General features: G+C 39.0%; 1 protein-coding gene across 2 annotated transcripts in view; it reads right to left on the bottom strand.

Moving 5' to 3' along the window:
* SMG1 (SMG1 nonsense mediated mRNA decay associated PI3K related kinase) overlaps window positions 1-24617 on the bottom strand; it is a 119532-nt gene that overhangs the window by 39126 nt on the left and 55789 nt on the right. For both annotated transcript variants that reach the window (XM_034785001.1, XM_034784999.1), the window contains exons 19-28: window positions 23584-23724; window positions 13372-13571; window positions 12848-13044; window positions 11137-11301; window positions 10097-10251; window positions 5573-5718; window positions 4644-4845; window positions 1230-1339; window positions 756-903; window positions 123-282 (exon numbers count right to left, since the gene is read on the bottom strand). In XM_034785001.1, coding sequence (XP_034640892.1) covers window positions 123-282; window positions 756-903; window positions 1230-1339; window positions 4644-4845; window positions 5573-5718; window positions 10097-10251; window positions 11137-11301; window positions 12848-13044; window positions 13372-13571; window positions 23584-23724 — 1624 coding nt within the window. The remainder of the gene's footprint in view (window positions 1-122; window positions 283-755; window positions 904-1229; window positions 1340-4643; window positions 4846-5572; window positions 5719-10096; window positions 10252-11136; window positions 11302-12847; window positions 13045-13371; window positions 13572-23583; window positions 23725-24617) is intronic.

Below are 24617 nucleotides of genomic sequence, written 5' to 3'. Positions count from 1 at the left end.
GAATGAGCCCATCTCTGCAACAGTGTTCGTGCAATAACAGTTCAGTAGAAAGATATTACCTGATGCATGTATTAACACATGACCTTATATTATTTTAAAAAATTTATACACAAAAAATATACCTCTGATGAAAGCCTGCTTGATACTGTATTTTCCAAAGCAGATGAACAATATAGCTGCAGAGTGCTCAACACTGGCAATGACTGAGACACAGTCAACGTGGAAAGTCTTAAAGGTCCAACGGCTATTCGTGACGTCTGCTTCAGGTATTTTACAACATTTCTGAAATAAAGATTTAGTGTTAGAAACTAGAACAGTCCATTCTATTAGCTACTAATTGTCCTTGTCTTTTTAATTAATAGATATTGATATTTATTAACATACAAAAGTTATGAACAGGCAACAGGCAGCAAAATTCAGCCTCTTCGTATGGAAGAAAGGATCAGGTCTTGCATAACCATTTATCATGCACAGTAAATTCCACAGATTGTCTGTTTCAAAGCATTGTTTACTGTCAACTGCCCAGGTGAACAAAGCATTAGATCTCTAAAATTAAAATCCCTCCTAGCAGTTTATACTCCTAATCCATGAAACACAACTTCATGTACTCTCAGAAAGGCAGCCAAACAAAAGCTTGATACTTAAATACAACGAAGACTACAGTTACTAGAAAGTGGAATTTAATGGGTTACAACTTCTCACACACACAAATTATACAAGGTCACTGTATTCACTCAAAGGTTCTTTAAACTTACTCAGTTATCAATTGCCACTTTTGTTCCTGTTCTGTGTGGTTTATAGCTGTTGCCAGACATACTGAACTTCTCAACAACTGTACTTCAATTGCTTTCTGAAATTCTCTTGGATCAGGACTTAGCATGTTAGGAAGCAGCTTCTTCATGTCTACAAAGATTATACATACATTCCACAAATGGTTAAAAATTACCAACCATTACCATAATTCTTTTAATGAGAAAATTACATATCTAAGTCCAAATTCTTTTCTCAAAACACAAATAGAAAAAAAAAATACAACAGCATTTAGGATTATGGTTGCCAATTATTTCTCAACTTGGTAAATAAAGTTACAGTCGTTCTGCTGAACTCTGGAATCCATATTCAGAAAGTCTCCAAGTATCATTTCTATATTGATATGGTACAGTATTTTAAGCTTATAATACGTGTTTAGGAATTACTTTGTTTATTATGAATTTTGATTTTATTTTTACCTATTTTTTCTTTGGATCCTCCAGTAAGTAGGTTGATGTTTTCTCCAGGTAGCAGTTCTAGCTGTTCCGTACAGTCAGTAAGTTCTCCACATTCAAAGCTGCTTAAAGATCTGCAATTCAATTTTTATAGTTTTATTTCCATACTTCTACTTCACCCTCGTTGGTGAATATCCTACAACTTAACAGCAATGAAAAGCCAGAAGGAGCACTACGAATAAACCAATTTTCTTTTAACACATTTCTTTCATGTAGCCTTCTGATATGTCTACACTTCGAGCAGGGGGTGTGATTCCCAGTTTGAAGAGATATTCACGCTAGCTCTGACTGGCTATATTCTATTGTTAACATGCTAGCTCACAGCAGCACAAGCATCATGAAGGGCTGGCCACCCAGAATGTGTGTCAAAAACATTAGACAGGCAATCAGGGCAGCTAGCCCACTTGCGCTGCTGCAACTACATTCCATTTTTCGCATGCTTGCTCAGTCAGAGCTACTGTAGGTCTCCTCCAGCTGTGAATTATGCCACCAGCTTCAAGTGCAGACATACCTTTATTCAAAGCCCTGGGGTTTTTACACAGCACTTTAGAAGGTGGAATTCAGAGCACATTCACATAACTTTAAAACAAAGATTTCAATCTTAATATACAATCATAATTTGTAAAATGAAGGTAACGTAGCAGAACACAGTTAATTCAATTTCTGCCATTCATGAAAATTTAGAAGCTATCAGACTATCAAAATTAAAGAATAAACATTTCAAAGTTTCATATTTATAGAAAATCATCAATTAGTCCACACACTTAGTGCTCTTCCACTAGGTGTAGGGATGAAGGAAGAAAAAGAATAAGTACTGGCAAATTAAAGTATGATCCTTTCAGGGGAACAAAATTAAAAAGCGCTTTCCTTTATGTCCAAGGGGGGGAATCCTGGTTCCATCCAGGCCAATGAGAGTTTTACCATTGACTTGTATAGGGCCAATAAAGAGGCCCCAAATTTTTTTGAAATTGAACTGCTTGGTGCACATGGCAAGAGACATAGGGCTTGTCTACACAGGGACACTCAGAAAAAATAATCCAAACTAAATTTTAAAGGGGATTAGTTAAACTGCATTAAACTCCTACATGAATCTTCTTATTCAGAATTGAAGTGAATTAAGGCCACTTTAATTCTCAATAGTAGCATCCACAAAGGGGTTTAAACTTGATTTAACTAATCCACTTTAAATTTACACCTTCAGTTAATTTTCTTGAGTGTCCTTCCATAGATAAGCTCCGAGAGCAGTGGCTCTCAACCTATTTACCATTATGGACCACAATGTGTTATGTGGGCCACATCCAATACTACCTGTATATGGCCCTGAGGATGTCACATGGGTTGCAGCTGTGTCCTGATTGGGCCGCAAGCAGCCCATGAGCTGCAGGTTGAGAACCACTACCTTAGAGTCCTGTGTAGGGCCTTGTTTACACAGGAGTATGCCGATAGCCTGCAACAGCCAAAATCTAACTCCTCACCCAATCCTTCTACCCTGTTGACAGCATATCAGTTGAGCATTTCAGGAGACCAGATTCTTCTAGAACAGTATCAGTCAGCCAACTGAGATAAGACATTGAAGATTGAGCCCACAAGCCCCTTAACAGACAATGTCATGATTCAAATGTTCAAGTGTTCTGTTACCATCTGCTGGCAGAAAGGAAATATGAAGTGTCTGGACTGACAAAGAAAAAAAATCCATGTTCACTATGAAAATGTTTATATTCCCATTACTACTGCAGATTTGTTTGATTAAAAATTTCTCTAAATACAGAGTTTCTCCCTTTTGCTTGATTCTGCAGTGAAGTCATAATCTTAAATGGGTATAGAGCAACCCTAAAAAGCTTTTTAGAGGGTGTACAAATTTGGTGCCTAAAAACCAGAAAAATACGTAGATTTGACAGACTATCTGGATAAAACTACACCTGCCCCACACAACTCAAAATGATCAAATCTCTGCACCTGCAAACAAACTATTTGTGGATACTTAACATTGAAAATCTCTGCCTGCACAGACAAATGTATCTAAAACGGGTAAGGATATGAAGTATTCATAACTATTTCTAAACAAAATATTTTCAGACACATCATAAAGACTTGCCCACATTATGGATTAACTACATGGCAACTTTTAAAAACAAACCATTTGTTATGTTTATATGAGGAAGGCCACCAGTTTTACTAACAGAAGAAAAGGCACACACTATCCTTAGAAACTCAAACTTCTTGACAGACTATATTTAAATTTTTCCCCCCAAGAATTTATTTTTAGGCCAAGTCTGCATGTGAGAAACTTCAGACAAAAGATTTTTTTATTAAGTTTATTGGATCTTCAAAAATAGAACTTCAAATGGAATGGCTTCAGAAGTCTTACCTATTGCAATTCCAACTTAATTTTAACTAGAGCAGTGGTTTTGGACCCATGGACCACAGATGACGTCTAAGGTGTTCGCAAAAGACTGTTATGACCATAGAACAGTGGTTTTCAACCTGTGGTCCTGGGTGTCCACAGACTATGTGTAATATTTCCAAAGGGGTCTGCACCTCCATTTGAAAATTTTTAGGGGTTCACAAATGAAAAAAAGGCTGAAACCCACTTGAGTAACAAGTCAAATGTCTGCTAGAATCCTAGGTGTGCTTTTTTTATATTTAGTTCAAAAAACCTAAAGACTATCATGATTCATTAGATATACGCTGGATTGTTGTAGCTGTGTTGGCCCTAGGACATTAGAGACAAGTTGATGAAGGTGAAAAGATTATCTTTTATTGCACCAACTTCTGTTGGTGAGAGAGACAAGCTTTCAAATTTACACAGAGATCCTGAAGAACACCACTGTGTAAGCTTGAAAGTTTCTCTTGTCAACAGATCGTGATTCAATAAAATATATTACCTCACGATCACCTTGTATCTCTAACGAATCATTAGATATCAATCGACAATCTTTTTTAATTTCTGAAAAAAGCTTTAGAGTCAAAATATTTTAATTCACAAATCTAAAGAATAAAAAAAAGATACAAGTGAAAGACAAGATATTTTAAAAATTATTCTAATTGAGAGAATGGATGAATCCCCTTACAATTAAAAAAATAACAGACAAATCCATTATCTTCTGCAGCCAAATAAACAATTTAAGAGGCCTTTCCTAATCTTAAGAATCAAGAAAGCCCCAAAGGCTTATTTAGGATGGTGTCAATTCACTACTTATCTGTTATAGCTACTATACATCAAGGAAGTTTTCCTACTAAATCATTATAGATTTTGCATCACAAAAGATAAAGATCTTGGAAACCACATGGCACTGATATGATGAGACTAAGAGAAGCTTTCATGTAACAGTTTACTGTTTTCAGAGATATTATTGAATAAATGAATGAGAACCTTACTTTATGTAGTTAAAGTCTGCTTTTAAATTGACTGAGGTATTACTTGTGCTTTTTTTCAAGTCATGGACAGCATTCTGCCATTCTTGTACAGAAGACCAATCAGCAATTGCAATGTAACATTCACATGCTTTGTTACCCAAGTAATTTATAACTTCAGGTGAAGAATCACTTGGTTTAGTCAGAACAGTTTTTCTAGCTTCACCTGTGAAATTAAGAAAATCAATATTTAAGAAAAATAAATCTCATTACTTGACAAAACATTTGGAAATTATGTTTAAGGCAAAAAGTTTCATCTGCTTTAGATAAAATTAGTTACACAATATTTACAGTGCCTAACTTCTCATCTATAGCATATTTTATCACCTGTAAAACTGAAATACTTATGCAAGAGGCTTTGGAAGAGTTTAGTTAATATTTATAAAGAAACTGGAAGATAGAAAATGATCTGATCAGTATAGAAGAACTAAACTAATATGTGCACCTGATAAGACACACAAAAAAGTATACAAAATACTCCTTCCCACTTCTCAAGATTTTAATAGAGTGCTGTGGCAAGGTCTCATTTAAGGCTTCTTTTTATACTATAGTACATTCCTGAAGTATACAAATAACTGGAAGTAATGCGTATTATTCAAGTAAATACAAAGTACATTTTACTGTGTGTTATCCTTGCTTTTAACCATCTCTTCACTAGGCTCCAAACCTGCAAATATCTGTGCATGTGCTTATCTTTACATATATGAGTAACCCCAATAACTTCAACTGGATTTTTCACTTAAACTTGTACGTAAGTGTTTACAATGTAAATTACTAAGGTAATTTAACAAAGCTTTACTGTTGACTATATTACCTGTAAACCACAACAATGTATGTACATATTCAGTACATGGAGTTTGTGGCCATTTAAAAAAGCAATTAATAATACTTACCATTCAAAGAATGCTTTGGGCTGGCATTATTGCCACTACTTGAATTGGCCAACTTCAGGACAGATTTATCAAAACCAGCTATGGAGCAATCCACTCCTGTCATGGAACTCAAGTGCTCCTGGTATTCAACAGTTGCTTTTTCAAACCTTAAATATTTAAGATTTAATGTTTAGTCAACATTTCACAGCAATGATATTCTACTTTTTGTATATGGAGTTTGTATTAAAATTTCCTATAAAAGAGAATGAATGATCCCTGCAATGCCACAAGAATAAAACAAAGAAAGACTACAGAGGATTTCTCCCTATGGTAAAACGTGGAAAACAGAAGTGGTGGGGGGAAAAGCTACTGAAGGTGGGTGATGTAGTTACTGATCTCTTTTATTCTTGGAACTTTCTTTATCTTTCAATCCAAAACATCAAACTGGGATCTTTAAAAAATAAGGTTGAATAAGATGGAAAACAATTAAGGTTGTCAGTTGATAGTTTCATATATGTGAAATTATCTCTATGTATCAGCTTTTCACGCCAACTTCAAATTACTATGAACTGAAGCAAAATTTACTTGCTGGCACTGTTCTAGATGAATAGCTTTAATATGATTTTCACATGAGAAGTCTGCCAGAAACTCCCCTCCCTCACAGGAGACAGAAGCAACAACACAGCAGGGTGAGGACGAGCAGAGCTCCCTCAGCTATGTTGGTTTGGGGAGACAGAACAGAAGCCATGGTTAGTGGAACGAGCTTTCACAGCCTCTAGGCCCTAGTGATGTCAGCAGCTGGCATTTTACAATTTGGATTCTAGACTTGTTTTTTTGCTGACTGTTTGCCCCCCCTAACCTCATTCTCACCCCTCCATTGCCACTCTTCCTGAACTCCTGCCTCTCAATGACCTTCCCACAACCCTTGCTCCTCATATCTTCCTTGCTCCGCTGCCACTGTCCCCATAACAAAACATTTTTTAAAAGAACAAAGGAAAACCACAGAACAAACAGGACACACGCTAACTGCTATGGCCTCTTTGCTTGTATGTGTACCTCTTTCCCAGCCTGATGTTTTCTCCTTTTTTGACTCTAAAGCCCTTGCAACAAGGCTCTCTCTCTCTCTCGCGCCTGTCTGGAAAGCACTTAGCATACTGGGAGTACTTCCACAGATGAAAGATGACTAGACGAACAGCTTTGTTATATTCACATAGGTTTGCTACTCATGACTAACTGAGAAAAGCAAATATTGGATTCTTTCTTTCTCTGCTTACAGGAACCACAAGCAGGAGACAGGGAACTGTAATCTGGCAAGGTTACCTAACTGAGGCTGATATGGTAGGAGTGCTTATCAGACACTGCTGGTCTTGTGGAGGAAGCTGAAGTTGTTTGAAGGAGAAGAGCCATGAAGTTCCCATTTCCCTCACTCAATAGAGCAGGACAAGAGAAGATCACCGGTGTGATCTGCAGGCCTGATTTGCATCCATTCTGCCACTGACTCTTCATGCCTCTGGCCAGATCCTATTTAAGGTATGTCGACACTTCAGGCAGCGTGTCTATGGGCCCTGACTGGTGGCAGAGGAAGGAAGTGGTAAAATGTTGGAGGTAGAGAGACAAAGAAGCTAGTCCTGCAAGAAGACGCTTCGACACAGGCCAAATCAAGCAGTTAAGAAAGCAGGGGCAGGAAGCACCTGTGACAGAGGCGGGGAGAGAGATTAGGAGTGTTTCTTTCAGTATGCCAGCAGGATAAGGTGTGTGTGTGTATGTGTGTGTGTATGTGTATGTGTATGTGTATGTATATATATATATATATATATATATATATATATATATATATATATATATATATAGAGAGAGAGAGAGAGAGAGAGAGTGAGTGTGAGAGTGAGTGTGAGAGTGAGAGTGAGTGTGAGAGTGAGTGTGAGAGTGAGTGTGAGAGTGAGTGTGTGTGTGTGTGTGTGTGTTCTTCCCTCAGGTGAATTTTTAGTCCAATATGTAAGACAAAAGTACTTTGGTATGGGTGGAAAGGATGCTTTTCCCTGTGTGTTCAAAAATCAGAAGACTGCCCACATTAGAACTATACAACATAATCTCTCTTCTATAAATTATTAGCTCTGTGGGTTGGCAGTAGTGCTAAGTATATAACCCATGAGGACCTTTAAAAAAAACCACAGTGTTTTATTTTAGTTTATTGCATACAGCTAACAGCACAAATCCCAAATTTTGGTGTCTTTGACTGTTTTAATTTAGGGCAAACAAAACTAGTCACTTTTCAACATCCCGAAGCGCATATAATGTCGGCTAGTTTAAGTAGCAGTTGGGAATAATTCTTACTTTATTTATAACAAAAAATGTAAAGGCATGCATATATATATATATATAAAAATAATTGTATCTGACTTTTCCCTTCTACCCGCTAGTCTTTGTATATTGCATATTTTCTTAGACTGTAAGAAGGGGCAGGAACTGTCATCCTATGCCTTTGTGCAGCACTTAACAGAATGAGATCACCATCATCATGATAGAGGGGCTCTGACTAGTACTGCAAAAGAAATGTTAAACCAAACAATGTAAACCAACATTTCCCTTTTCACTGCTAATCTTCCTTTCAGAAATGTCCCATTAATTTCCTTTTTCACTGTGGCCTGTTGTACTAGTCATATCCCAACATCTCATTAATCTGAAAGGATGTTGCATAACAACAGATTTGCAAGCTTTGACTATTCAAATAGTTGAATAATCTATCAAATATTATTTTGCTTATTGAGTCACACATGTAATAACTGTCTTGACACAGTACCACTGGATGTCCATCAGCTAAACAATGTTTAGTGCAGTGGATTTTAGGACTGATGGTTTTCTGTAAGTCTTGGTACAGCAATAGTACACATTACTAACAAAATATTTCTGAAGAACACTCTTTGTATCTTACAAAGATATGCATTATTTGAAGGACCTAACAAAAGAAAACAGACATCAATAATCCTTATAAAAATTCTATAGATTTTTGCCTAAGTTTTGTTTGTCCGCACATGTACCTAAGAATTAACAGGGTATCTCCGCTTTCCTTTCTGGGATTCAGTAAGTGCCTTCCACAGTGAAAAGATGAGTTGTTTCCCCAAAAGTGGATGAAAATTTCAGTATGCTTCAATGTATTTTGACCCACTTTTTAAAATCTACCACACTGACCTACGGATTCTTAGGGCATGTTTAAACTATAAACAAGTTGACCTATGTTAGGTTGACTTACAGCCACAGCAGTAATTACTGCAGTAGTTCAGGTCCACACTGCCCTTCGTCTGTTGGTGGTGTGTGTCCTCACCAGGAGCACTTCCACCGACTTAAGAGGGGCAGTGTTGGGGGCTGAGAGCCAGGGCTCTCAGCTCTGAGCACAGCTCCCTGCCAATAACCCAGCTCGCCAGTGCCTCTCCCCCCCTTGGCTCCACACCAGGAATGGGGCTCTCAGCTCTGAGCACAGCTCCCTGCAAATAACCCAGCTCACCAGTGCCCCTCCCCCCCCTTGGCTCCACACCAGGAACGGGGCAGCCACACTGGGCTTCTCAGATCCCCACACTCCCCACCCCCCACCCCCCCCGGGAATGGAGCAGCCAACCAAACTGGGTGCGGAGCTGCCCGCCAGGCGCAGCCGTGCTCCGAGTTGCAAGCAGAGAGCACTGCGGGGGGGAGGGAGGAGGACACGACAGCTGGGCTCCTGGTGGGGAGTCTGGGGGAGATTGGAGCAGGGTGGCAGCTCAGCTGGTAGCAGAGATCAAGCAGTAGCTCAGTTGGGGAGCTGTGAACCAACTTTCTTGTAAATTTCACAGCTTCAGCACAGCCATGAAACTGACAAGAATGACAGCCAATAGATGTAAGTAACGCTATGTCTACAGGGACACTGTCGTCCTAATTACATCAACATATGCCCTATGCCTCTCAAGGAGGTGAAGTTATGTCAGTGTAGTAGGGCACTTACATCCGTGGGAGCAAAGCTGTAGTGTGCACACTGACATAATTAGATCGACATAAGATGCTTTATGTCAACCTAACACTGTAGTGTAGACCAGGGTTTATCTGCAATTTAAGATACTACCTCAGTGGTGATCAACACTCATAACACACACACACACAAAAAAAAGGGTTAAAATCCAGGTCTGAAAAGTACATCTGGATATCCTTAAAGAACCTTCAGATTACTACCTCTGGCCAGGAAACCGGGTAAAAAAAATTCAGATTAAACAATCATTTGCAACATAAACCTGACTAAATAATGCTGCTACACTACAGAGAATTTATGAAAATGTAACATAGTACAGCTGATCCTGGAATACTGACAACTTAGTGATGTCCTTATGCATCTGTTTTAAAAAAATTCTAGGACATGCTAACCATCTCCCAAAGACATGTTAAAAGTGAACTTCTTGTTCAGATAAGGAAACCAGAAGAGCTGCTTTGATCCATTAATTGAGATAAAAATATTGGCACTTCATGTATTTAGAAAATAAGCTCACGTTTAGACCAGTTCTCCAGTCATTTGTGCCAACTTACCGTCCTTCTGCTTGCTGAGCTACAGAATTAATCCAACACAGACTCTTTCCAACTACAGCAGAAGACCAGACAGCTAGTCCTTGTATAGCTTCAGGGCAATGAAGCTCACATAGTGCTTCCACCAACATCATAATTGTCACTTCTAATTCACTTCCCTAGAAATGAAGTTTAAGCTTAATTTAACAGATCTTGTTTGAAGAGAAAAGCTACGTACATTGTTAAATGTTTTAAATATGTAATGCAATATATTTCACGTTTATATTTAATAAAGTATTCTCAATGGTCACAGTTACCCCACTCCCAAAAAGAGTAGAGCAAAGAATCTTTGAAAACCAGACGCTGTACACTACCCTCTGAAAAACACATCCAGCTCATGGCCTATACTTATGTAAAGACATTACTTTTTCACAAATCCCCAGAAATTCGTCAGCAGACAAATTACTACCTAGGCATAAATCTAGAAAGCCTTTTCTGCTAAAAACACACATCTTAAGAAGGTCAAATAACATTATTGAACAAGTCATCAGTACCCTTCAGCTTTTATACAAAGGGTTCTGAACACAGTGGTTTTTCCAACTCATTGTGCCAACATTTTGTAGAAAGATCCTCTCCTGGACCACATCCTCTTCCAGTCCTCATCCCAGACCTTGGTCAGAAAAGGGTTGCTTTTCACAATACCAGGAAGGGCTCCACAGACAAAGTTTGAAAAATACTGGGTCTACTGGAAGTTTTTGATACTTTTGCAAGTTTTAAACAGAGGCTCCTTACTTAAACAGTGGGAATTATATAGTTCAAAATATGAGCTAGCTCCAGCATCTGTTTACTATTAAATCTTTGACTAAATGTGTAACACACAGAATTTCCAAATTTTAATTATTTTGCTAGAAAAAAACTCCACCCCCGCAAAAACAGATAAGTAAAAGTTCAAAACTGTTGCTCGAGAATACAGTTTTTAACAGGCCTATTGCTTTTAGTTTACATACAATACTATGGAAATGTTTTTTTTTCTACAGCCTACTAAATTTTGAAAAACACAGTACCTGAGAGATATTATTGGTCTTCATTTCTGTGAGTAAATCAAAACCATGTCTGACTGTCACAGCAGGTTGACCAGCTAACAATCCAACCCGCATGATAGAAAGTCTAATCCGAGTTAGCCAATCTTGGCAGGTCTGGCGGTTAGTATAGAAGAATGTCCTGATAACCTTTACAATAGAGAAAAAAAAAAAATAGATCCTGAATTTTATAAAACAATACTTTCAATTTTTGTATAAATTAAAATAGATGCATTATAATATTTAATAATATGTAGAACAGCATAATCTTTATCGGGAAGGGTTCCCCTCTCTGACTAAATTTTCAAGTGGTGTAATTTAACTATAGAATGATTAAAATGTAACAACCTCGTCATGGGTAGATTTCTGTCAGCAAGTCCATTACAAGAAGTTACATTTAAATGTGTTTCAACTTGTCCTTTCAAATTCTCTTTCCCCCATACCTAAAAAGCCCTACTTATAATGGATGATTTCTCAGAAATATTTTTGCTTTATTCAACCCTCTGTCAATACCTGCCTCTTGGAGGACCACATTTCCATATGAAAGAGGCTGGAAGTTGGGAGAAAAGAAGGGATGAAAAGAGAGAAATTCTGCCTCATCAGTGACTTGCTGCTTCTTGCCAGCCTTGGAGAAAAGAATTCAGCTTGATCCTTAAAATTTGATCCCCTGCACAGCAGCAAAATATACTAATTCTAGACTACTTCCAAATTCAGTTTGACCTGACATTGGGAAATTACAACATACATTATAATTATAGAGATTCTGAGGCAAACACACACAAGTGGTGCAATAACTTTCTACCAAATATTATAATCAATCAGATTTGGATGGATTTGTTCTCAACAAACAGAAATGGTTTCTTTGGAACCCTTCCAATTACATATCTGGACAGGCAAAATAGCAAACAAATAAATAATTCTTGCAAAAACTCATTGCAATTACGATACGATTTACAATGTTAACAGCTTGGCCATTTTACAGATTGTTTAAGCAGAAATGGGAAAATAGCAAAGTGGTCCTTTCAAATTTTTAAAGCTATTTGCTTCTATGAAGGCCAATACTTCATAGATTCAACTGTAAATACATCAATTTTTATTTCATATCCAACAAATGGCACCTTGAACCCCTCACAATTGAATACATTTCATAAGTAATTTTGATAATAGCTTAACAGAGCAGTGGCTACTGTACCTTTAATTCACATTCAGTAGTTATTCATTTTATCATCTGCAACCTGTTTGATATTGTGCTGTTATGTAAACAGTTACTCAAGAAAATGATGTTCCCTTTTCAGTTGTTTAATAGTAAACAACATTAAATCAAGTAAGGCAAAACAAATTGAAGGAATATATCATGTTTGTTTTAAGAAATTAGACAAGCAAGGTTAAATGAAAATCAGAACACAGGCCTAAAATATTTGGAAACAAAGTTGCCTGCAGCTGATCTTTTTCAAAACCAATGTAAGTTCCACCAATAGGGAGAACAGCTAGGCAATCCTGAGCTTTTTTATTTTTAAAGTGGAAAAATTGTTGGCTTATAATCAGGGTAGTATATCAGACATTTCTATAGAAAAGTTATTACAAGGAATCATTCAGAATGGCATCTGATTCTTGATAAGCATCAAGTGACATACAGTGAAATATTCCCACTTTTGTGGGACAGTTTGCAGTACTGTCAGCATTGAAAGACACAAACCTTGGGTGGAGAAGTGAGTGCATTAGCACACCCTTCATAAGCATTGTACATCAATTTCTCCAGATTCTCCAAGTACTGTAGAAGGAGAACAAGTCTAAGCTGATTACTGCTGTGTCCTTCATCATTCTCTGCTGTAGTCCACTGGCTAACATCCTGATCAGGGTTTAACGTGTGGGCTGCAAGACTTCTAATGATACCTATAAACATTTGGTCAGAACATTTCAACACATTGGTTATCAAATAATCAGGTATTTACATCTTTATATAATATAAAAATAGCTGTGAAAATTGAGTCTAAAATCATTAACATGTACTTCAACAAATTAAAAACTACATAAAATGCCTCCAAAATTATTATATAACTTGATTTCTTGACATTTAAGAAATGTCTAAAAAAGCAGCAAATTGCTGAAAAAGAAAGTAATTTTTTCCTATCGAACATAATTTAAGAAAATAGCTCACTGCTTTATTTCTTAAATATACCATAAAATATACCATAAAAAAATATACCTTCTTTACATTACCTTCAATTGTCTGGAACGTATCTTGGGCTCTACCTAGAGGGGTTCTCAACTTAGAAAGGACTGTAAACTGAGCTGCTTCCCAAACAGCCCACTGCCAAAGTACAGCATCCGTCTTCAATAGATTGCGCGGAATGGTTGATTGATCACGCTTATCTAATCTCTGGCAGCTGTAGAACAACCTTTCTAACCAATTGTCCTTCCTGAAAAAAAGTTAAGACAAATACAGCAATTCATATCTACATACACAGCTGTAAATGTATTTCAGCTTGTAGTTGATTACTCTTGTAATCAAACCTCTAATGGACCTATGTTTCCTATGGTCATGCACACATGTATATACACACACAGGATTACTCTGGAGGAACAAATACAGAGCTCAAGAACATTGCAAAAAAATGACTTAAAGGCAGAAGAAATGGAGATAAAGGGTTTGCTATCCAAAAGTAAAGAAAACACAGTGCAGAAGACAAATTTAAAAAAGAGGCATTCACTTTTGGTGAAAAATGAAAATGAGCAAAGAGAAATAAGATATTCAAAATTCAGAGAGAGAAAAATAGATGTGAATAGAAATTAATGAAGATGGTGAGGATTTGGCAGCATAAAATATTGCATCCCAAAAACTAGAATAGTAAATAGTTTCAGCTGGTGACAAAAACTGGAAAAAGGATTTCAGGCATTCTCTTCCAGATATCCAAAATGACAGAGAAGGCCCACTAGTTAGAAAGACCGCAGTGAAGCCAACTGCAAGTAGTACAACTCAATATCTGTTCCAACACTGTCTCCTCTTTTAACATGCACCACCAAAACATGCCTCATTGTCAGTATGCATTGAGTCTGCAGTCTCAGAATGCAGATGATATCAGTATAACTTCTCAGTGTATCATATGTCAAATACATGAGAAGGAGATAGGCATCCTACAGAAATAGTATAAAGACATCTGTATTGACTATGTATACATTGAGCTCATTGGGGGGCGGAGGGGGAGGAAGGGGCATGTATAACTATATGGAACATATGGTTCCTGGCAAGAAGGTCGATGGCTTCTGGAGTTCCTGAGGAAGCAGTGTGCTATATCCCAGTCAACATTAATTTGTAGCATCTTTTGTGCACATTGGGACTAGCTGTATAGAAGGACTGGGTGCATCAAGCTAAGGAAATCCACTATGACGATGGTGTGATTAAGACAAGAAAAAGAAGTTACTCAAATTCACCTATCACACCAAGCTGACAAAGCTATCAGAAAAAAACTATTAAACAGACCATAATTAAAAAAAAATAAACATATTTGCTTACAGCTGAAAATACCTTAATTTTAAGAGTGACTTGGCAGGGATAAAAGGAGAAACAGATGGTTGAAGACTATGATGTATATAGAATTTGCTCTCTGGGTTCACAAATGCTGCCTTACCTAGTCTGCTTTCAGAAACTTCTGAAAACACCGAAGGCCCTCCTAATGCCACATGACCAACCCAGTCGTAATAAAAAGTAAAAGCAAAAAACATATCCAATTCTTTCAACATGGATGTGAGCAGAGTAGTGGGTTTTAGTAGCTACATGGTGACAAAATGGAGTATACAAAGGCTTACATAACATCTCTTCTTGTAGATTTAATACATTAAGTCTTTACATACCAAAAAATTAACTGAAACTTTAAATTTAATATTTACAATTTGCATTAGTAAATTATGTAATTTTAATAGTTTCTGCCTGGAAAAATACAGCAATCTTTTGTTCTTCAAGATGTGATGCAGACGTGTATTCCATGCTCTGGAGCTGGGACATACCCGTAGCAGAGGCTCTCACACCCTATGGCTGTAGAGCCTCCCCTGGCCGTACACAGGTTGCACTGCCCTGATCCCCTCAGTTCCTTCACATAAAAGGTCAGAAGTACAGACTCCAAATGCAGAGGCCATGAAGGACAGGTCGTGGAATACACATTTGTATCACATCTGGAAGAATAACAGTTACAGGTAGGTAACTCTTTTTACTTCAAGTAGATGCAGCCGCGTATTCCATGTGGGTGACTTGCAAGCAGTACTTGCAGGACGTGGGGCTCAGAGTCTACTTAAAGAAGGCAGCAGGTCTATCTTCCCAAAGTTTGCATCTGATCTGGACACAGCTGTAATGACATAGCACATAGCAAAAGTATGCAAAGAGGACCAAGTGGCCACCCTGCAAATGTCCAATATAGAAACGCCTAATAGAAATGCTGTTGACGTTGCCTGAACTTGCTTGGAATGCACTCATACCCCTTGAGGAGGTTTACCATGGGCTACTTCATATGCTGTCACAATAAATGATGTTATCCACCTAGAGATTGTCTGTGAAGAGACCACTTGACCCTTCATTCGGTCTGCATATGAAACAGACGAAGCGAGGAATGAAAAGGTTTAGTTCTAACCACATAAAAAGCTAGACATCACCTGACATTCAAGGTATGAAGATGCTGTTCCTTTGGGGTTGAATGCAGCTTTAGGAAGAACACTGGTAAATATATAACACTGTTCAACCACCTTTGCTTTGGGTGTGGCCTCAGGGTTAATTTGCCTTTTGAAAATTGCATGTGGTGAGGCTCCGCCATCAAAGCCTGCAACTTGCACACTCTCCTTACAAATGTTATCACCACAAGAAAGGCTGTTTTCTGACATAGAAGGTGGAAAGAAGAAGTTGCTAGAGGCTTAAATAGAGGTCCCATGAGAGCCACTAAAACAGTATTAAGATCCCACAAAGGAACTGGCTCTTTAACTGGTGGGTGGAGAGGAGTGTCTCCTCCTTTCAAGAATCTCACTGCCATGGAGTTTGAAAACACCAATTTCCCCTGGCTAGGTGGATGAAATGCTGAAACTGCAACCAGATGGACTCTCAATGAACTAAGCAGAAGACAAGAACACTGAAGGTATAACAGGTACTCCAAGATGTCCTGGACACAAGCCAGCTTTGATTGAACTCCCTGGGCTAACAACCATATTGAGAATCTGTTCCACTTGGCCAAATAGGCTGCCCTGATGGAGAGCTTCCTACTGTTAAGCAAGACCTACCAGACTGCCTTTGAACATTGTTCCTATTCCTCATCTAACCATACAGAATTCATGCTGTGAGATGCAGGAGCGGAGTACTGGATGCAAAACTGGACCATGATGCTGAGTCAGGAGGTTAGGATAATGAGGAAAAGATATGGGAGGGCAAACAGCTAATGTGAAGAGGTCAGAGAACCGACATTGTCTTGGCCATGCTTGATCAATAAGAATGAGCTTGGCACAATCCAATTTCAGCATACAGGAGTGCTGATTACCAGCTCAGATGAAAAGCACCAGCCCAGGAGCCCAGATTGAGATACCCTCGGAAGCAGAACTGCTGGCATTTCTGTTGTCTCTCATGGCAAACCGATTGACCATCAGGATGCCGCAAACTGCAGAGATGGATTGCACACTGCTGGGCTTCAGAGCCCACCCCTGTCGAGGTGATCTACTAGATGACTATGAATACCAGACAAGTGACTGGCTACGGGGGTAATGATTTCCCAATGCAAAACTGCCAGAGCCTAACTGCCTGCTGATAAAGCACATTGTAGTGTGCCTACTTGGCTCCTCACATAGTACAAATCAGTGGTATTGTCAGTGAGTATGACAACCGCTGAGCCTCTGATGTGATCTCGAAAGGTCTGACAGGCATTGTAAATGGCATGAAGCTCCAGCACACTGATATGCAAAGAAGCTTCTCATTCTGATTGCATGCCTTGAACTTTCAGCAAGTCCAGATGTTCTCCCCAATCTATAAAGGAGGCACTGATGACTTATAGTACTGATCAGTGGGTGCCGAAAGAAAGTAACACCCTGGCACACGTTGCCCTGAATTAGTGGGAGAAGTCAGACCAGCACGTCCAAGGGGTTGCAACTCAGATGACAGACCAACTTCAGCCACATCTGAAGAGGATATAGGCACAGCCTGGCATATTGAACTACCTGCGTGCATGCGGCCATACGGCCTAGGAACCTCAGGCATCAGTGGGCTGTTGTTGAGTCTGAAGCTCCAGACATACATGGTGGATCGCCTGGAATCAGTAAAAATGCTCTCAAGCTTGGAGAGTCTATCAGGCCTCAATGATCTCAATTCTTTGAGTTGGAACCAGTGTTGATTTCCCGCTGTTTAGACAAATCAAATAGGTGTAGTGTGAAGTGAACATGAATGGAGGACCTTCTCTCTGGACTTGCCCTTCTGCAACCATTCATCTAGATGTAGGAAAATATGAATTCCCATATTCCTGAAGTACGCTGTTATCAGAGTCATACACTTGATATGAACCCAGGAAGCAGAAGACAGATCGAAAGACAGCACAGTGTACTGCCAGTGCTAGCCAGCCATGACAAATCAGAGATACCTCCTGTGGCTCAGGAGGTCTGCTATATGGAAATAAGCATCCTGCATGTCCAGGGCAGCAAACCAATTGCTGTGATTCAAGGCGGGGACAATAGTTCTAGGGTGACCATATGGAATCCTACATATCTGATGTATTTGAGATTGTGGAGGTTGAGGATATGTTGTCTCCTTCCCTTGGACTTGGGGATCAGGAAATACCAGGAGTAGAACCCTTTTCCCCAATGCTGCAGGGGGACCTCCTCTATGACCACCAAAGACAGTAAAAACGTAACCTGCTCAAGAAGCAGTGTCTCATGAGGGGTCCCTGAAAAGGGACGGGGTCGGGGGCGGGGGGGAGGCTGGATGGAGAGGAACAGTATAGCATATCCCAATCTGACTGTGTTTAGGATCCAGATGTCCATTGTAATTGAGTCCCAAACACTGTACAAGTGGGCCAGCTTGTCCCTGAACTGGGGACATGGAAAAGGAGAGGTTACACAAGTCAAAATGGGTACCTGCTAGATGCCAGGGGGGCAAATGGGTGGGAGCGGCTGGTTAAACCCAGAACCAGAGGACCTCCTCCTTTGTAATTGCTGGCTTTTTCTGGAGTAATCCCACTGCCACACAGGATGGGACAATTATCAAAAAACTGCAAGCGGTGTAACTGCTGCAGCTGCTTACCACTACAGTGGTGCCTCTTCACAGCCAGAGAACATAAAGTAGCTCAAGAGTCTTTTAAAAGAGGGCAAAGTTTTGTTGGTTTTGGCTGAGGTACCCGCCATGTCCAGAGCTGCCTGCAACAAAATTTTGGCCAAATGGCCTTCTGCAATGAATACCTTAAACTCTTCCCTAGAGGCTTCTGGCAATTTGTCCATGAACTTAGATATGGCTGCCCAATTGACAAAGTCATATTTAGAGAGCAACACCCGCTGGTTCATATTCTCATCTGCAGGCAGCGGCACAGACAGCTGCAGTGGCACAGGAGCCGGCAAACAGAGCTGTAAACAGGGGAGTTTGAGTGGGAGTTCTGTTGGAGGAGAAGGCATTTGTAGAGGCTGGTAGGGGCAGTGTGCTGAGACAGAAGCTGAGCCCTGACGCCAGAGGAAATAAAATGCCGGTCAACACTCCTCCTAGAAAAGTCATTGTCATCTCCCCGAGCCCCGGAATGGGCCCAACTCATTTTTTAGAACCTCTTTCTCACTGTACCAAAAATGGTGAACGACCCCTTTTTCTCTTGGGGGGGGGAAGCACCAGAGCCCGAGCGCAGGATGGCATCGTTTGCTGGATCCAAAGCTGTCTGCTGAGGAGATGAGGGCGGCAAGGCCTGCTCCAGAAGGTTCTGCTTCAACTGCAAGTCTCTTGCCACCTGAGTCCTCTTGGTGAATGACTTGCAGATGGTGCACCTCTCTTTAATCAGACCCTTGCTGAGACACAATAAACTGTTGGGAATAGCCCCCCTACATGATGGACATTGCTTGAACCCTGGTTAGGGCATCACACTGGGCAGCTAACTACTCTACTAACACTAAACTAACACTTAAACTTAACCTAAGGTACTAATATTACTATATAAAAGTTCTCAGAAAATTAGGAGTGAAAGTGTGACTGCTTAATGACTACAAGCTGCATGGAATCTTTTTTAAAACATGAGAGGTTCAAATTAAATGTTTACCCCAAATTTAAAAAAAATTGTAAGAGGACCAAAAAAATTCCACCATGGCTAAACAGAATAAATAAGAGTCAAAAAGGCATCTTTAAAAAATTGGAAGCCAAATCCTACTAAGGAAAATAGAAAAGAGCATAAACTCTGGCAAGTCAAATGTAAAAGTATAATTAGGTAGGTGAAAAAAGAATTTGAAGAGCATCTAGCACACAACAACAAAAATGTAAGTACAATAGAAGCAGGAAGCCTTCCAATCAATCAGTGGGGCCACTGGACAATCAAGGTGCTAAAGGAGTACTCAGGGAAGACAAGTGCGCTGTGGAGAAGCTAAATTAATTTTTTGCATTGGTCTTTGCTGCAGAGGATGTGAGAGAGATCCACACAGCTAAACCATTCTTTTTAAGTAACAAATCTGAGGCACTATCTCAGACTGAGGTGTCAGTAGAGGATGTTTAGGAACAAATTAATAAATTCAACAGAAAAAGTTAACAGGACCAGATGGTATTCATCCAAAAGTTCTTAAGGAACTCTCACATGAAGTTGCAGAATTACTAAATGTGGTATGTAACCTATCACTTAAATCAGGCTCTGTCCAGATGACTGGAGTATACCTAATGTGACAAAAAAAAAAAAAAAAAAAAGGGGGGGGGGGGCTCCAGAGGTGATCCTGGCAATTACAGACTGATATGCCTAACTTCAGTACCAAGCAAATTGGTTGAAACTACAGTAAAGAACAGAATGATCAGACACATGGATGAACACAATTTGTTGCGGGAAAGAGTCAATTGGCTTTTGTAAAGGGAAATCATGCCTCACCAGTCTATTAGAATTCTTTGAGGGGGTCAAAAAACATGTGGACAAGGGTGATCCAGTGGATACAATGTATTTGGACTTTCAGAAAACCTTTGACAAGGTCCATCACCAAATGCTCTTAAGCGAATTAAGCAGTGATGGGATAAGAGGGAAGTTTTTTTCATGCATGAGTAACTGGTTAAAAGGGACTGAATAAATGGTTTGTTTTCAGAATGGATAGAGGTAAATAGCAGGGTCCCCAGAGGATCTATATTGTGACCAGCGCTGTTCAACATATTTATAAATGATCCAGAAAAAGGGGTTAGCAGTGAAGTGGCAAAGTTTGCTGATGGTAGAAAATTACTCAACATAATTAAGTCCAAAGCAGACAGCGAAGAGTTACAAAGGGATATCACAAAACTGGGTGACTGAACAACAAAAGGGCAGATGAAATTCAGTGTTGATAAACGCAAAGTAATGCATATTGAAAAAAAAAATAATCTCAACTATACATACAAAGTGATGGGGTCTAAATTAGCTATTGACGCTCAAGAAAGATCTTGGAGTCATTGTGGATAGTTCTCTAAAAACATTCGCTTAATGTGCAGCAGCAGTCAAAAAAACCTAACAGAAAGTTAGGAACCATTAGAAAAGGAATAAATAATACGACAGAAAATATATCTCCACTATAGAAATTCATGATACTCTCCCAACTTGAATACTGTGTGCAGTTCTGATCACTCATCTCAAAAAAGATATATTAGAAATGGAAAAGGTATAGAGAAGAACAACAAAAACAATTAAGAGTATGAAACAGCTTCCATATGAGGAGATATTAAAAGACTGGGATTGTTCATCTTGGAAAAGAGATGACTAAGGGGGAATATGACAAAGATCTGTAAAATAAAGAATGGTGTGAAGAAAGTGAATAAGGAAGTGTTATTTATTCCTTCACATAACATATGAACCAGCAACACCATCACAGGACCTAACCAGATCAGCTACATCATCACCGGCTCATTCACCTGCACGTCCACCAATATTATATATGCCATCATATGCCAGCAATGCCCCTCTGCTATGTACATTGGCCAAACTGGATAGTCACTACGCAAGAGAATAAATGGACACAAGTCAGATATCAGAAATGGCAATATACAAAAACCTGTAGGAGAACACTTCAACCTCCCTGGCCACACAATAGCAGATGTAAAGGTAGCCATCTTACAGCAAAAAAACTTCAAACTCCAAAGAGAAACTGCTGAGCTCCAGTTCATTTGCAAATTTGACACCATCAGATCAGGATTAAACAAAGACTGTGATTGGCTATCCAACTACAGAAGCAGTTTCTCCTCCCTTGGTGTTCACACCTCAACTGCTAGCAGAGCACCTCACCCTTCCTGATTGAACTAACCTTGTTATCTCCATACTGATTTATACCTGCCTCTGGAGATTTCCATTACTTGCATCTGAAGAAGTGAGGTTCTTACCCACGAAAGCTTATGCTCCCAATACTTCCGTTAGTCTTAAAGGTGCCACAGGACCCTCTGTTGCTTTTTACATGAACCAGAGTCACCCAATGAAATTAATAGGCAGCAGGTTTAAAACAAAACAAAAAACGTACAACGCATAATCAACCTGTGGAATTTATTGCCAGAGGATGCCGTGAAGGTGAAAACTATAACTGGGTTCAAAAAAGAATTAGCTAAGTTCATGGAGGATAGGTCCATCGATGGCTATTAGCCAAGGTGGTTACGGATGCAACCCTATGCTCTCAGTGTCCCTAAACCTCTGACTGCCAGATGCTGGGACTGGACAACAGAATGGATCACTTAATAATTGCCCTGTTCTGTTCATTCCCTTTGAAGCATCTGGCATGGACTACTGTTGGAAGATAGGATACTGGGCTAGATGGACCGTTGGTCTGACCCAGTATGGCTGATCTTATGAGGTGAAGATACCACACGGAGCTCCAACTCTATCCATGGGCAGTGCAAAGGAACCGAGGTGGTGAGGGCAGCACCACCTTTATGTGGCCAGGGGAAGAGCGATGGCTGCAGGGCGTAAGTGCTGCCCCTATAGGTACTGTGAGGCAAAGATCTCTGGCTCACAGGTATGTGGGGTGCGAACACCCACATGGAATACATAGCTACATCTACTTCAAAGAAGAATCTTACTTTCTTTAATTCAATGGAAAAGTGATTGAGGATTAATAACATCTTAAAAGGTCAGGATATATAAAGCAATTTTCCCACAGCGACTGCATTCCTGCAATTACTGTTTATTATTTGTACTGCAGTAACATCTCAGTCTGTAACTAATCCCCCTTGGTTATAACACAGTATTGTAGGTTTTGTAGTGTGTGATGTGAGATGCATTCGTTACAATGTCTGCACAATCATATTGTGTATGCTATAAATATAATCACATTTGTGAGATTGCACACAAACAAATGTGCTGGCATCTGCATTTAACTGAAAAAAATAGTACATGCAACTCACAGGGCTAAATTGTTATAATTTGGTGGCTACTTCAATCACACCCCTATGGGATTTCTAAACTAAATTTCTTCACATGTATCTAAAGGCTCAAGCATGAGAAGTTTCGTTTTTAAAAATAAATCCCCCAAGTTAGCCAAGTGTAAACCTACGTGCTTGGGTGGAGCAACACCAACTACAATGGGTGTCTGCTCACATGGAGTTCTTTATAGAACTGGGGCTTAAGACTAAAGATACCTTTCCACAAGCACTTCCTAGCCTGATAATTCTAACAGCTCAATGGAATTTTACCAAATTTTCCAAAACAAGGCTAGCCTTTGGGCTGAGAAAAAGAACGAGAAGTTAGGGCACAAAGTACACACACAGTTACAAATATCTGAAAAAAACAGTCATGTAATTAAAATGCTTGTTCAACTACATTGTCACTAGCACAACCCTATACACAGTTCTCGCTAACTGAAAGGTTGAGAGGGTGAACAAAAAGCAGGGTTTTTTTAGTTGAACAGGAGTTTTTTGAAAGGTGGAAGCAGCCTTCTACCACCAAAGTGACTTTCCATAACTCTTAAGAGCAAGAGGCCCAAGTTCTAAAATGAATCCAATTCTTCCAGGGTGCATTGAAAAGAGCTGCCAAAGCTATTTGGTCTTACATATTTAATAAAAGCAGAGTCTCAAATCCCAGCACAGGTAATATCTATATTATGAAGCAAAACCATTTGTAAATTAGTTACTGCTTTTGAACTGGGTCTGTTGATGGGTTAATTTAATATTTCAGGATTCAAGGTAACCAATGCAAACCAAAACACATTAAACTTGTTCAATAATGATAGGCATATATTTAGTAAATAGTCAAGTGTGGATTCTACATGATACTTTTTTATTTTAAAGGTACAAAAAGTTCTTACCCTGTCCTGTGACAGCTCCCATACAAAATAAAACTAATGACATCAGAGAAGTCCTGTGGATGGAATGTATTACTTGGAGCTTTGCTCATGTGATTTCTTACAGCCAAAGAGATTTCTTGTATTTCTGTGTGGTTGTTGTTACTACAAACAAAAAAACATGCAAGATATGTCTGATCCTCCTGAGACCAAAACTATACTATAGAAGGAAGTTCGCAAAACAAATTTAAATTATTCCCGGTATTTATTAACTTTAGGAAAGAAACTGCAACACGATTTCAATTTTAACTAGTTTTTGCATGTACAGCAAAAAGTCCCTAGAGCTCATTGGGCCAATCTCATCCCACACAGGCCTAGAGAGAAGGTGTAAGCAAAAACTAAAGAAGTAATGTACTTTATCTTCAATTACCTGTACATTTGTAATTATTTTTTTTTTTACCTTTTTTCAAATCAGTGACCTCAACCAAGCAGAACTACATATTTTATTTTGGAGTACAATTGTTGAACTGCTTTTGTACCTGTTTTATGTTACTGAAAGATTTTGAGCCTTGTCTGGTTTGCTTGAAAACGTACTATACTAAATAGCTTAGAAACTCCACAGTGAAAGTTTTGAAGTTAAGGATTATAATCAGTTTCGTAACTACAATTTTGCCAGTACATTACTCACCCTTTGGAGTAAAGCAAGGGCTTTTCTGTTGTGTGTGTTATTATTTAGAGATTTGGGGATGACTAGTACATTTTACATTTTGTAATAAATGGTGTGGAATTTTATATTAACAGGATTTCCTTGAGAAAAACAATTGAGTTTCGGAAAAGCTTCTAAAGAGAAAGTTTCCAGAGAAATCCCATCATCATATATATAAATTCTGGACTGAGAAGAATAGGGGTAAGAGTCTCTGCCACTCATACACCTTTTTAATTTGCCAGGCTTTCCAAGCTTTGGTAGATATAGACTTGGATAAAACCACAAATTACTTAATTTTTAAAAAAAAAATTGTATAACATTGCCACTTGTTTTTCTCAGGCGGGAGAATACC

The sequence above is a fragment of the Trachemys scripta genome, chromosome 10 (assembly GCF_013100865.1).
Source record: "Trachemys scripta elegans isolate TJP31775 chromosome 10, CAS_Tse_1.0, whole genome shotgun sequence".
NCBI classification, from domain to species: Eukaryota; Metazoa; Chordata; order Testudines; family Emydidae; genus Trachemys; species Trachemys scripta.
This window is presented reverse-complemented; position numbering and strand designations above follow the sequence as displayed.